Source organism: Apis mellifera, linkage group LG14, assembly GCF_003254395.2.
Source record: "Apis mellifera strain DH4 linkage group LG14, Amel_HAv3.1, whole genome shotgun sequence".
Classification (NCBI taxonomy): domain Eukaryota; kingdom Metazoa; phylum Arthropoda; class Insecta; order Hymenoptera; family Apidae; genus Apis; species Apis mellifera.
The window spans coordinates 8,004,103-8,019,081 of record NC_037651.1 but is presented as its reverse complement, the minus strand read 5'-3'; the positions used below and the strand labels follow the sequence as shown (position 1 = coordinate 8,019,081).

The 14,979-nt window shown below is 35.5% G+C and overlaps 3 protein-coding genes across 6 annotated transcripts in view; 1 reads left to right on the top strand and 2 right to left on the bottom strand.

The window, feature by feature from the left end:
* The first annotated feature begins 1,585 nt into the window (after positions 1 to 1,585).
* The window catches only part of LOC726697 (coiled-coil domain-containing protein 137), a 58,530-nt gene continuing 45,136 nt past the window's right edge, over positions 1,586 to 14,979 (top strand). Inside the window, exons 1-4 of one of the 4 annotated variants that reach the window (XR_003306092.1) lie at positions 1,586 to 1,867; positions 2,821 to 2,946; positions 3,015 to 3,660; positions 3,744 to 3,951. Coding sequence is in view for 1 of the 4 variants with exons in the window: in XM_026445201.1 (XP_026300986.1) it covers positions 2,870 to 2,946; positions 3,015 to 3,660; positions 3,744 to 3,950 (930 nt within the window). In the remaining 3 variants the exon portion in view is untranslated. Of the gene's footprint in view, positions 1,868 to 2,820; positions 2,947 to 3,014; positions 3,661 to 3,743; positions 4,099 to 11,229; positions 12,065 to 14,979 lie in introns of those variants that run through there. The other 3 variants (XR_003306093.1, XR_003306094.1, XM_026445201.1) reach the window with 3 other exon arrangements.
* LOC102656485 (oxidoreductase-like domain-containing protein 1) lies at positions 1,864 to 2,591 on the bottom strand (the record flags this gene model as incomplete). Its single annotated transcript, XM_016916046.2, has 2 exons — positions 1,864 to 2,337; positions 2,513 to 2,591. Coding segments are annotated over 2 exons (465 nt in total), but the record flags the coding sequence as incomplete, so codon positions are not given.
* LOC410518 (BLOC-1-related complex subunit 5) lies at positions 3,991 to 5,840 on the bottom strand. Its single transcript, XM_393997.5, has 2 exons — positions 4,999 to 5,840; positions 3,991 to 4,912 (listed from the first exon to the last, which is right to left on the bottom strand). The coding sequence occupies exons 1-2, from the start codon at positions 5,310 to 5,312 to the stop codon at positions 4,417 to 4,419; spliced, it is 810 nt and encodes a 269-aa protein (XP_393997.1). The 5' UTR covers positions 5,313 to 5,840; the 3' UTR covers positions 3,991 to 4,416.

Genomic DNA, 14,979 nt, shown 5'->3' with positions numbered 1-14,979 from the left:
CGCATGGAAATAGAGCCGTGCACGAGCATAGCGGCGGTAGAAAGACTTGACATGTGGGCAGAGTCGGAGATAAGATTATGCCAGGTCGTATACGGCCTAATGTTTTCGACGTGGATTTTTATTATTGTAATTGTCCGTGGAGTACTCTTTTTTTTTCTCCCTCCCCTCCCTCCCTCCTTCCTCCCTCCCCCCCTCGTTTTTTCGATGAAAAACTCGATACGTGCACGAGGTTACGAGGCTCGCAACAACCCGTTGCAAGTTTGATTGGATGGAGGAGAATCTTGCCACGACTGCGTGGATTGGCAAGAACAATTGGATTGTTGTAGGAAAATATTTTTATAGTCTCTGCGGAGTAGATATTTTTAATACGAATGAATAGAAAATGGGAGAGAAATCGTGAAATATGATTTCCAACGCGAATTGACGTTTGTTTGATGAGCAAGGAAAACGAACGATTTATATATGCGAAAATCTGTGAATATTGTTTATTACGACAAGAGACTTTGTAGTTAACACGTACGCTCTCGGTGTGATGTGGAATTTGTTGATTTGTAGCAAACGGTTGTTATTCACCAAAGAAATCAATCCGATAAAAACTGGTAACTTTATTTTTATTTCGAAAAAAAATTTTTCTTTCTCGTTACGAGCAACTTTTTTGCTCGATCATGTAATTATTCGCGTAATTATAATTTATCGTAATACGATAATCCATACTATTTTCGTTCTGAACGTCCCTTTAATTCTATTCTATTGCCTGGATTAAAATTGAAAAAAAAAAAAGAAAAATATCGAATTATAGAAAAAAATGAACTTTGTTGAATTTTTTCGTCAATATCTACACTACTAGTGGCAGAAATAGAAAAAGGAGTGTTATGTACGCCTCCTCGTTCGCCAACACGTCAGTACATGTCACACTACATTCTCCTGACTGGCGTAAGCGGCACAAGTGGCTTTATACATATGTATATAATGTAAATAAGTGAGTATGTAATGTAAACGGTGCGCAAAAATACCCGTAATACTAGATTATTGGTACGACACGAGGGACACGAGGTACCAAAACACGTTGCCGATAAGTCTGAACTTATTTTAATTAGTTTCCGTTAAAGAACAAGATTGCGGCATAGGTGATAGAAACGTTTCAAGTGGAGATTGAAATTCAACTCGAGCGAAAAGATAGAGTTATTCCTTTTTCTGTGCTATTTCCTTCTTTAACATTGTGCTCGATCGAATTTATTGGCATCGTTTATATTACCGTTTTTTATCTCTTTTCGATATTTAAATTTATGAGAATATAGAAATAACATCTTATATCTCGGTTTACAATTTCAAGCGGTTGTACGAACGAAATGATCGGATGTCTTTTATCTTTTAATGTAGAAACTGGTTACTACGCTCTGGAATCTCATAAATGGAACGAGTTGAATAAATAATAAAAGACCCGAGTTCTCGAATGGAGATTCAGAGCGTGATATAGTCATTATTTTTGTTGCAATTATGAGGATAAATATTTTTCATACAAACAACATTCGTACATCTGCCGCCATCTGGACAGACGCCGTACAGTCTTGCAGATGGCGCAACGTGAACTTTCAGTTTCGAAATATTAGAATTTGTGGTCGAGTATTCGATTCAAAGTGAAATTTTCGATTTTGTGAAAAAAGTGTGAATGATTATGAAACGAAATTGTTTGAATTATAAGAAATTAATGAGTTGATAATATATACGGGAGACAGTTTTATAAGTTACTTTAAAATTACAAGATTTTCGCAACTCAAGATTCAACAACTCTACATAAATATACAAGTGCATATATACAATATTGGAAGAGATTCAAAGAATATAACTAAAAGAACACGAGACTAAAGTTAGTTAAATTAACATAAGTATTTATTATCTAAAATTTCATCACTTTGTACATATATACATATATGTTTTATACATAATATTTCTAATCTTTAATGATATTTCTAAATCTAAGTTCCATTGAAAGAAATGCTTTCATATTAGGATCTTGTATTTTGTCCATGATTAATTTTTGTACATCTACGTCACTTTCTTTGAGAGTAGCACTTAATTTTTCTGCGTATTGAATCCATACACAATTTGCACATCCAGACATGCAACAATTCGTAGGCTCTGATAAATCATCTATCGAGGAGTCATTGTTATTTTCATTATTTTCGGTAATTTTTTCCTCGGATGATAACGTTGATGATGTTCCATAGACAGATTTTTTAAAATATATTTGTTGACAATTAACTCTTTTATTTTTGATAATTAATCGAGAAAATTGAATTAGGTTCATCACTATTTTATTACACCTTGTAGTTTTACCTGGTTAAAGAAAGAATGAGAAATACGTAATAAACATAAAGTGATAGGATCATTGTTATTTATGTAATTAGCGTTCATAATACACAATAAAGTATTTTAATAAAATATACGAATTAAACAATTTATAAATGATTGGTTCAAATATTTAGTAAAATATCAAAAACTACTTCCTAACCTCGTTGGTCACTATAATCATAAACAATATACGATATAGATTTAAAATCCAGTATATTTTTTATATTGATGTGTAGATAATTTTAGAATCTTCTCATCATTTTACGTTATCCATTGAGTTCGAAATAAAATTAAATTTAAATTTTAATACATGAGATATATTAAAACTAATAACATAAATTAATTATATTTTGTGTTTATTTCATATTTAAAATTGTTTAAATATTGATTTTATGATTAAAAAATTAACATACTTAACAACATTTTGAATATGAAACATTATCGCGCGTCATTTATATTTTCGAGTAGACGAATGTCGACCACGTGAAAATCGTGTCTCGTTGTTTATCGAATACAAATGGGTCGAAAAATCCCAGGAAAAAAGCACAGAGGTGTGAAAGATCCTTTTAAACAACAGGCAAAACGTCAGGCAGAGTGAGTTGTGCATTAACTATGTTTTATTCTCGAATTACTTACATAGATTAGTGAACTGCCTATTATAGGTTAGAAACAAAGATAAATGCACCGCCAAAAGATGTGAACGAACAAGCTATACCGAAAAGTTTAGAAAAAATAATAGAATTAAAAGAGGCAGTGAAATTGGGAAAAATAGGTAAAATAAAAAAGAAGAAGAAGAAGAAGAAAAATAATCTTATATCCGTTGGTAAACAAGAATCTAAGCCTTTACATCCAAAGGCAAGACCAGAGAAAGTTGTTCCTATATTTCAACAAAGGCCTGGGGAAACTGAACAACGATTTTTACATAGAGTTAATCGAGATACGCAAGTTTTCATTAATGAATTTACTTTTGAGAAAAAATATGATGTTCAAGTTAATCGAAATCCAGAAACAGGAAAAATTGAAGGAGTTTCAAAATGTGAACAAACTGAATTAGACAAAATTGAAATGTTGAAGTCGAATCATAAAAATATTAAAAGAAAAAAAAAAAACAGTGATATCAATAAGGTCAAAATGACTAAAACTGAAAAGAAGAAGGAGAAATTGAAATTGAAGAAAGAGAAACAAATGGAAGAAAAATTAGACGAATTTGATAATTTTAAAGATCAAGTCGAATTTGGAGAAGTGGTTCATGAACCACCTCAATTAAAAATCAAACCAAAAAATGCTAATGCTATAAATACCTCTAAAGTATGTTTTTTTAACAATACATTTTTTTTTATTTTTTAATGCATTTAAATATTGATGAAAAATTCTTTAATTTTTTGCTACAGCCTGGTAAAAAGAATCTTCTTCTTTATTCAATGCTCAAGAAGAATGAAAATTCAAAGTTGGATGCTAAGAAGAGAACGACTATAGATAGATCAGGGAAACGTAAAAAATTACCACTTGGAGAAAGGAGACAATTAGAAAAACAACAGAATGATGTTATAGCGGCATACAGAATATTGAAAGCACAAAAATCTGCTGGTATTAATTAGGGTATGTAAATGATTATAAAATGTTATACTTTTATGTAGATTTTTTTTTATATTGTTGTTTTTTACAAGATTGCTATGACTCATTTTATTGTAATTGTGAAATTTACTTTTATTTTAATAAAATGTACAATTTTTTTATCATAGTAAACTGTATGTATTTTTGAAGCATCACATTATTTTTTATACAATTATACAATTATTATGATTAACATGAAAATAGATGTATATGTATATATATATCTATATATATATATTCTTATAGACAAGATTTCTGTGCAACACATGTATAGGTACTAGAAATTTTTTCAAATAGGGGTTATTAGTACATAATTTCATCATGTTTGATGAAAGAAACAAAACAAATCTTTAACAGGTTTTTGTATCGAATTAATTTAAATTATCTCTTAGCACCAGTGCAATGTATGATTTTCCAAAACTACATTCAATGTATTTTTCAATATGAATTTTATCCAGTAGTCCATACAAATGGTTCTAATCTATCTTCAATTGGTAAAAGATTGTTCAAAGTTTCAAGACTTTCTAGAGTTTGATTTAAAAGAGAATGGCATTTAGTTAATTGTTTACTAAGCTCATGTATTTTGTTCAATTGTTCGGCAAACTTGGCAAATTTCTTTTGCCTTTCTGTTGCCAAATTAAGAATTTTGGTCACTTCTGGTTCGATATTAATGCATAGACTAGCTTGTTCAGTGGCAATCATTTGAGCATTAGTGTTCAGATGATGTTGATAACGCGCACACAGATTAAAAAGACCAATAGGATTAAGTCTTTCTAGGACCTCTGGATCTCTTACACCTGGGGGCAAATTAAGGGTGCCACGCATGATAGGTAGGAACATGGGGATACTTTGTAATTTAACCAAATCAGGATCTTTGTCAGCTGTAGGATCTGCCACAGCTGATTTCACTACTACTATATTGTGTATTTTATCAGAGGTAGTTTTTCTGTAAAAATTATTATTCAAATAAAATATATTAAAATAGACAAAATCATAATTAATCATAATTAATCATAAATAATCATATATTACCTGTAACTACTGGTATTTAAATTATTTTTACGTCTAGATATATCTTGTGCACCCAAACTCTTGCCTCTATATAACTGTGATTGCTTATTTGTCATTTTTGGTGAATCTCCAATAGGTCTATTCACAGTGTAAGATATATATGGTAAATCAGAATCTGAACAAATGCTTGCACCAGGACTGGTACATCTAGGTGGTGTATCTTCTGGTACTCTTTCACGATTCGGTACACTTTTACCACGTCTTAATGGTATATTTCTTGTTCTATTAGCATTGGTACTGTGAGTACCACCTTGAGAGCTCTGTTCCGATCCCATTTTGTTTGATTCTTTTAAAAATTTATTCTAGTCTTTTTATAAGAATTACGTCAATTATTTACGATATACATTAATCTTCCGTCATACTACGAAAATTGCGTATAATTATTTCATAATTTATTATATAAACATCTGATGACAAGAATTATTATAACAATAATCGTCAAGTTAAATTTAAGGCCATCTGACGTCGTACGTTTTTATATAACTTTTCAATTAACGACTGATTAGAAGAGCACATTTTTATTCACTCCACAATTCAGGAGCTTCATAATAATCAATAACGAAAGAAAATTTAAAGAAAATTTTCTCGATACATCATGAAACTTTGGTTTTCCCTTGATCGTGTTGTCACTTCAATATTGTTAGAAAAGTAATTATACCGATAAATATAATAATATAATCACTTTGAACTCGGTTTTTAATTTCTGTTGTCAAAAAGTCGTTTTAATCATTGATTGTTCACGCTGGTAGATTTCACGTGTCGTAGTCATTTGCACGATGAGAACACCATCTGTTGAAATGAATTTCGAACTCGAAGCTACAAAGATTTCTTTTCGCTTGATAATGTAACTCTCTGAAAAGTTTAATAAAAAAAAAAAAAAAATACGATAAATTTATTACCTCATTTTCTTTTTTCTTTTACATATATATTTTTTTTTTATCAAATCTTTCTTTCAAAATTAATAATTTTTTATTAAAATATAAAAGACTTTATTTTATTATCGCTCGGTGTAAACATAAATTTTTAAATCGATGAAATAATCATCGATTGTATGGAACCGATATTCATATATTCAACACATGTTATATCTAAATCATTGATAACAGTTAAATACGTTCCAACTGTATCACGTGAACAGATAGGGATCGACCTTTTTTTTTCTAACAGTTCTTTATACAAATATAGATAAAAATATTCTTCGTTCTCTTTTCTATTCTTTCTTCTTTGAATTATATATATACATGTATAAATATGTTATTGATAAAGTTGAACGTATATTTTGTTATAATTAAATCAGAAAGTTCCATTCTTTCTTATCAAATTTCTTTAGATAAATAATTTAAATATATTCAAAGATTCGTTCAAGGTTTCATTCAGACAGCGATATTGCGCGAAATGAAAATTTTCGTATACTTATGGAATAATGATCTTCCCGTATACTTTATTTGGGTTTTATCCAGATTTTTCTTGTCTCATCTAACTTCTTACGAAGATATCAACATTAAATTTACATCGGTTCTCGGCGATAACTCGGCGTATACCGTTAGAATTCATTTTTTGCACGGTTGAGGAGGATTCTTGTGCAATCGCTTTTATATGTCAGCGAACGACATTTCTAGAGGCTCGAATCATGCATTCAGTATCATCGACCCATTACGTATTCGTAGATTTTTCATCGCAATCGTGGTTCGACCAACCACTTTGCGATTTATTAAATTTGATTCATGATTGCTTTATCACCAAAATAAGATATAATCTACGAGAAAATATCGATCTCGATGGACGTTACATTTATTTTCAACTTTCCATCTTCCACTTTCCACTTTCGTCACGATCATCTTCTTTCTAATAGTACCATCTGAGAGCAGTTTAGAAAGCGCCAATTTAGATTTTAAAAAAAAAAAAAAGATGTACAAACTTTGCATATGCGACAAAGTATATCATTTAAACAATCGGTTGGCACAATGATTCGTAAGTATATAATAGAAAAGCGATCGGAAGCGTTACAGTAGACAATTTCTATTAGCTGCGTGCGACACGCTTGACGTTTCATCGGCGCACTTCCTCCTCGTCGCTTCCCGTGATTTTTAACGAGCACTCGTTACTAACCACTTTCTAACTCATTGACGTATCCGAGTATTATCTTCACGGGCCGCGACACAACGATAGAAACGAGCGTTCGCCCGTCTTTCTTATCAACTTTCGAACGAATTCGAAACATGATTCTCTAAATACGGGCCCCGCAGCCAAACTTCCTACAATGTTTTTTTTCCATACTCGATAAATATTCGAAAAGAAGGCGATAAGACAGAAGAAGGTTTCGTCACTAACAATTTTTCCTTAAAAATGTCCCATTATTACATTCCATTGTGAATCGATATTATTAAAACGAGAAAAACGTTATTTCACTCTTTCAATTTTTAGCAACCTCCGATCCTGTTTTATTTTAATAATTAAATCGTTGGAAAATTGAGGGAAAAAAGCGAAAGTGTTTTTCTCGAAATACTATGATCTACGATCACTTCGCTTTCTTCCTAATCTAAAATATTAATCAGCGTCTCCCGTTAACACGAATGTTGAATAGATTTTTCTGAATGATTCTCGAAAGATCGAAAAGGAGAAAACGAGGAAAAAACGAAAGTGCAATATCGAGATTTAATAAAGGAACGTGACACGACGGTATTGGTACGGTATGGAACGTACGCTTAATAAGACTCACGATGCAAATGGAATACGCATGCATGAGACAGTGATGTCTCTCGCGCAACCCCGGATTCCAATATTCCTCGCCTCGAGTATTTCTACAGTTACAAGTAGACGGTTGTTGCAAGCATCTGAATTCTCGAAAATTTCAAAACTTCTTCAAACGCGTTTCTATTCCTGGCCCGGTTTTTTAATTTCACGTCTCGAGAAGAGAGAATAGAGATAGAGGGGGAAAAAAGAAGAAGAAGAAAAAAAAAGTAGTTGACCGGTGTTTTCGTGGTCGAGATATCTTCGTGAATAATTCATCGCGGAATTTCGTTCTGTTTCGGAGCAATCTCACGAGATATATATATATATATATATATATATATATATATGTATATGTATACACACATACACACGTAAGAAAATCTAGAAAATTGTTATTTTTCATGTCGTCAGTTTTTCTTCCTTATTTTGGCCTCGTTCGTTCGTATTTTTTTCCCCCGAAATTAATAATAATTTCAAAGCCAACTAATCTTTAGAATCAACTTAAACGCTTTTATAGCGCGTCATTAAAGAAAAGATAATCTCTATAAATATACGTAAACTTGCTCCCCGAGAGTTTAATACGCGCGAAGAAGAAAAATTTGATCGAAATAAACGGTTCGTTGAGTTCGGTTAAATTATATTTCTCATCGTAAATTGAACGTTATACGCGTATACATTAATAATATTTCTTTTTTTTTTTTTTTACGATATTGCTCGATTACCGAAATTACGCGTGGGAAATGTCTCTGTGGAATCGCGACACGCGTAATTTTTCACCCCTCGAATTTTGTCCTACGATATTTCGTCACTTTTCATTTCGCATACGTTCGACTCATTGACGTGTTTCGTTCGTTGTTTTTTTTTTCCCTATCTTTAATAAAATGTGCTGCAACTATTTTGTGAAAATGCGAAATTCGATTATCGAGGAAATGGTTTGAATTTTAATGGGAAACGCTCGCAATCTCCGCCCCGTACCAATTTTTCGAAAATGGTCGATATATATATATATATTTTGTTAATGTTTTCCTCCGCCATCATCGATCGATGAGTTTTAAAAATTTTTAATCTTCGCTCGTCATCCTTTTTCTTCTGCGGGGAAATTTTTGATCCGGTTATTTGCTCGGTCGGACAATGTGTGCAAGGTTTTTTTTAATAAAAAAAACGCGGGTTATCGCGACTCCTTGGACACGTGTCAACAGGCAGTTTCACAGAGTTATTCGCAATCAAGGGGAAATGGAGGCAGTTTCTCGCGACTATTTCTCGCGCGATCGTTTTTCTTCTCTATAATACGAGTATATATATATATATATACGGTATTCCAGCTTCCCATTCGTGTTATTTATTAATCGTGCGTACGAGTGAAACGTGAATTTCAGAGAATTTCCACCGGTTTCCACCGTTTTCTTCTCCTGGAAGGCGAGGGGACGCGTTTGAATAAACAATCTCGTTTCGAGCTGAATTTTTCTTCCTCGAAACTTGTCACGTCGGACCGAATTGTTCAACGTTTCCTACGAACATTTCTTTCCCGTCTTGGTCAATTTTCCTGATACGTGTTTCCTCGAAATCTCCTTCCACTATTTAATCCCGGATCCGGGATTATCCTCGTTGTTGACGAGGCGAGATCCTTATCTGAAAATTATCGTCGAACGAAACAATGTAAGTTTCGCAAGTTAAGGAGTTTTTACAGCAACGACATTCTATTTTTTTCCTCAAATCACTTTTAGATAACGTTAATGTCTACCTCGAAAAGGAAGTTAAAATTAGTCTCGCGATAAACATCGTCTCAACACTATTCTATTTAAATAACATCGACAAATATACAATTTGTTCCAAAAATTGCTGGAAAGCTGCTATTTCTTGCTATCTCTTCGCGATACGAAAATAGACAAAAAAAGAAGAAGAAAAAAAAGAACCTTGGAGAAAGGCCTTTTCATTATGCAATGACCCTACATAACGCAGCCTCCCATAGACCCGAAACAATATTATCTACGGTTCGTGGAATCGGCCTCAGGGTCGATCTCGACCGTTCTGAAATCTCACCTGCCCCTCGCGACCCCATTCCTGTCCTGTCTCTATACCCCCTCCGTGATCCACGTGTGCTGGAAAAAAGAAAGAAAGAAAGAAAGAAAGAAAGAAAGAAAAATACAAATTTGGACGAGTTGTTTGTCGGAGCTAGTTGACACAGCGGTATCTAGATCGATCTCTGTGGCCACCGGGGGAGCGAGCGGTCGCCTCCTCTTTTCAAACTCAGAGCCGAAAAGAGTGGTCGTGGTTGCTCCCTTGGAAGTCGGGCAATCTGTGGAGATAAAGATCGCGCGAGGAGGGAATGGCGGGCGGGCGGTGGATACGAGTATGGAGACGGAGGGAGCGAGTGAAAGGGAGGATGTGACGAGGGGTTGCGCGTGGCGCAGGGTGGATGTAAAAAAGGGCATTAAATTTAAATTGCTCGTATCCCTGCGCGCGTCTGACGTGAAACTTTGAGAGGCGGTGTCATCAAAAAAAAAAAAAAAGGAAGGGAAGGGAAGGAAAATATGGAAAGACGTTTCGTCGTAAAAAAAAAAAAAAAAAGAAGGCGACCGCGATATCCACCTGTCGTCCCATCGAGGAGAGATTACACCGGTTAGAATCACGATTTTATTCCGTTCCTCCAAGGATTCCTGTACGTATGCTCCTTATTTTCCTTTTTCCTCGGCCCGACACACCGAGATACCGGATACCATTGCCCCCCTAACTCTTTACCGAGGATTCATCGGGAATTCTTCTTCTCGAAGTTCCCTCGAGAATCTTTCCTCGGTTCTAGACACGAAGGATCTAGGAATTAGAGGCAAGGGGATTCGGTTCTAGGACGTGATCAAATTTAGAATCGAATGTTTCTTCTGTACATATTTTATCTGATTTATTTATTAAGTGTTTTTCTGTCCTTGTGTTTTTCTCATAGATATTCGAGTCGTATGAAACGAGGTTGAGATAGGAAGAATTAAGAATAATTCCTTTTAAACGATTCGTTCAATGTTTCTGGTAAGGAATTCGCATTTCGTTGAATGGAAATGATGTATCTTTTTAATTTTCTTTTTTTTTTTTATCTCTGCGAATTATCGTTTTCGTTATTATCCAGCTCGTTATCGAGTCGAGTCAATTTTTATAATGGATCGTAGCAGAAAACGGTAAACACGATGTTTATTCAGGTGACAAAACATGGCTGTTAAAATTTTTGATCGATCATCGTGATTGATGCCTATTTTTTAAACGTTTTTTCCTTATTAACCTTCCTCTATTTTCATTTAAACGTCGATTATCCATGTTTGCGTATCATTTCACGAGGAATTTGTATTTTTGAAATTTGAATACCAAATTTCATTCCAGATATGCTTCGACGAGTTACAAGTTACAAATATCATCATATTTTCTAGTTTATTCGTTTCATTTATTATTATTATTATTATTTTTTTTTCGTTTTAGGGAATAATGTTGAAAAGATGGAATCGCACGTTGAAATGCACGAATTTGGGCGCAGTGGATGTTGAAACGTCTGCAGGGAATCTTGATCGATGTTTGGTATGCAGACTAGTTCGAGCAAACATTAAAATTTCGTCGAACCGGTCAAAAATTTGGCCGCTTAGGGCTGTTTGCCTGGCAGATCAGCATAAGAATCTGTCGTTCGTGCATCCTCCTCTCCACCTTTCCTCCCCCTTCCCCTATATCGTACCCTCTGAAAAGGTGCCTAAATGCTGATTCATAATTTATGGGGTTGGCGTAGCCTGTTTGAATAATGATATCCTTTCTATGAATCTAGATTAGAGTCGTTAAATTCTGATTTTCTGGATGGAAAAATATTTTCCCATCCCTCTGCTAAATCGGTCTATTTCAAAATTTCCCCGCTCCTTTAACTTGCGTCTTTTCTCGAAAAAACAATTTTATCGAACTCTGAAAACCGGAACTTTTACTCGCGAAAAATCGTATTTTCTTTTTTTCAAAACCCTTTCCTCTCGACGATCATCGATCGAATCGAATCGAATCGAATTATCGTCGCTTTACTTCTCACGCACATCTCTCGAAAATAACATCCGACCCGAGGATATTCTCGAGAGTATTCTGGAATCGAACAATGGAGCGAAAAAGTAAAGAGGGAGAAGTAGAGGAAGGGAAGAGATGAAGACAAAAGGCGAGAGGTGTCTCGATCGCTTAATAACCGGCTGGTAATTGAATTTGCAACAGTGCGGGGGCCACGATCTTTCCTTTGTGCGGCCGATGCGCTCTTATGGCGCGGGACGATTGCTCGGCCGGATTGTTCCACGTAAGAGAATCGTTTGGATTGGACGGTGGGGAGGGCAGCGTTTCGCAGCGAGCGGTGTACGTGTCTTGTCTCGATCCGATCTTCGCCCGGGTCGGGTCAAGTCGTTTGCATTTACCGCCGGTTCCTCTTCCTCCCCTCGGAGTCGCCTTTCTCATCGGTCAGAATCGTCATCTGGATTCGAGTTATTCCCTTTCCTATCTCGTCGTCACTACGCCCTACGGTCGGGTGGAACAACCGCTCCGTATTAATTACGCTCTCGAATCAGCCCCGCCGTGTCTCCTCGTCGATCGAGATTGCCGGCTTAAATTGATTAACGACTCGCGACTGGATATACCAACCGGAGATTGTCTCGGTTCACTCGGGACTTGGAGAAGGATTGTCGAGTTAGGTGGGATGATGCAGTCGATGCCGTTGTTTGAACGAGAGAGTCGAACGAGCATTTTCTTGGATTTTCATTTTCTACGTTTTGTAGAAATATCGTTAATAAAGGGAAGGGGGGGGGGGGATATATTGCGTGTAGGGAGGATTGTAATTGATCACGATAATTGATTCGTAATTATGTCGCTCTTGGTTTGATAGGATAAATTTCTTCGTGTAAAATTACAAAAAAAAAAAGAAAAAACTAAATTTAATCACGATGCTTCGTATTTTTTCGAAGAAGTTTAAAACTTTTAACATTTATCGATTTCAATTGTTTATCAATTGTCGCATTTCGCATTTTCTATATGCGAAATTTGCTTAATTGTCAGGGAATATTAATGAAAAAATACTCGATATTTTGAAATTTATAACACAGTGTGGCTGAATAATTAAAAGAAATCAAGTAAAATGTATGTTTTATTTTATTTTTTTTTTGAAATTTCAAAATCGTTATATAAATATTCATGAAAATTACATAATTATTTATAACGAGCAACTTTATTCAATATTTCCTTTTTTCTTCTAAACAGGAAGCTGCAAACATTTGAAAAATACGCAATAAAAAATTTAATTTGCCGGTTGCGTAATTTTATGTAACTGGCGCACAATAGAATACCACAGACAGCCAAAAGGATCGTTCGTAATTTTGTAACTGCGAGATTAATTTCAACTCGAAAACGTGAAACGCGAAAAATTTTCCAACGATAATCCTATTCTTATTTCTTGATATAGAATCTCACAATCGTAAATCGACGACACATTGATAATTAATTTACCTCGATTATTTTAAAAAAGAGTTTTTAATAATTATCAATTTATATAATAATTTTCGTTTATCGAATCGGAAATAAGCTTTCCATTTCGATACGAAGAGTAAAAACAAGAAAGGAAAATATAAAAAGGGAGGGAAAGAAACGTGAAAAATATTCGCAGTGAATACGGATTTATACGAACAATTCGAAACCGTCGCTCGAAACCGATGAGTTATTCTACGCGGGCCGGTGCGGAGTGGTGGGGAGAGAGCGCGGAGAGGGGGTAAAGCCACCCTGCGCGGCGTCACCGCGTCAGTGAGCAGCGAGCTCTCGTCGCGTGAACATCGTTTCGCTACGGGTTTCTCGAGAACAGTCGTGCCACGTGCTTCTTCGTGCCGCCTTCGTTACTTTCACCCGACCGGTTCGCGTGATACTGATACCTCGTTTTACGATTTTATATTTCGCCGAATATTGTGAACAGGTGCATCGACGCGTCGTCCAACTCGCGTGCTCGCGTGATCGTGCGAAAAACTGGATCGAAGCTTGTTGAAATTCAAATAGAGGGAAATTACATCGGATCACCGTTGCCCGTACACTTTCTTCCTTTTCTTCGTCGGTACGTTCGTTTTGATTTATCGCGTATCGTCGAGCCTTTCGTCTATTGCGTATTTAGTCGTATTTATTGCGTTTCATATAACTATTCGTCTCCTTTCCTCGCGTATCTATCGCGTGGAACGTTTACGCGTGGAAGAAAAAAAAAGTAAATATCGATTATTCTCGGTATTCCGTTTTCACACGTCCCTACATTGTTACGATAGATTGTTGCGCGTCTGATACGCTTATCTCGCGATAAGAGTCGAGCGAAAATTACGAACGGTCGCGTGTTTATTATGGTCGACGAGTCGATCTCGCCTACCTGTTTACCTATACCTCGCGTTAATTCTTGTCGCGCCGATAACCATGGACCTCGTTTGTACACCGGTGATGTAACAGTTGCCAGACTCTCGTTACTTTAATAACTTCGAGACTTGCATAAATCCGCGAAATATATCCATTAACGACATTCGTAGCGGTTATTTCAGAGGCGGTAATTCGTAAAAAAATACACGTCGTTTTGCGATTCGACACCAGCCGAGGAGGAGAGGCCTCTTATCTCGATCGCCTAACGATATTTCCATAAAAAAGATATTACCACGATCGAAAGCGTGCTCGTTCGTGAATCTTTGACGTAAGAGGCTACCTGCAATTAGTGCGATCACAATTATCAACGGTGAGAGATAAAAGAGCGTATCTTCGCGTAATTGAGAAAAATTCGCGTTTTTGTAAGAAAACGACGCTCGTTTTTCCTCCGCTCATAAATAATAGGCTAATTTTATTTGTCGCTTTGATAATTCTCGTACGTAACATTGTCACAAGGGAACCACCGAGTGGTTCGTTGCATAATGCCGGTAATTTTACGGTTATTTGCGTGGTGATAAGGCATGCGCCTCGGACTTCTCTGTTTCTAAGATACAAACACCGGTCTTCCACTTCGCCACGTCTCATCGCAACTTCAAAGTCGATCTGTGACGTCGCATAGGTTAACTGGCGTGGAAGATTTGCGACGATATCGAAACCCGTGCAGTCGAAACGAAGTATCATCCTGGTAGATCGAACATCGTAAATCGTCGAATCTCTCGCGAGAAGTTTTTACGAGTGGTAATGGACGCGTTGTAACAAACGAGCTGATTTACGCCACTTTTC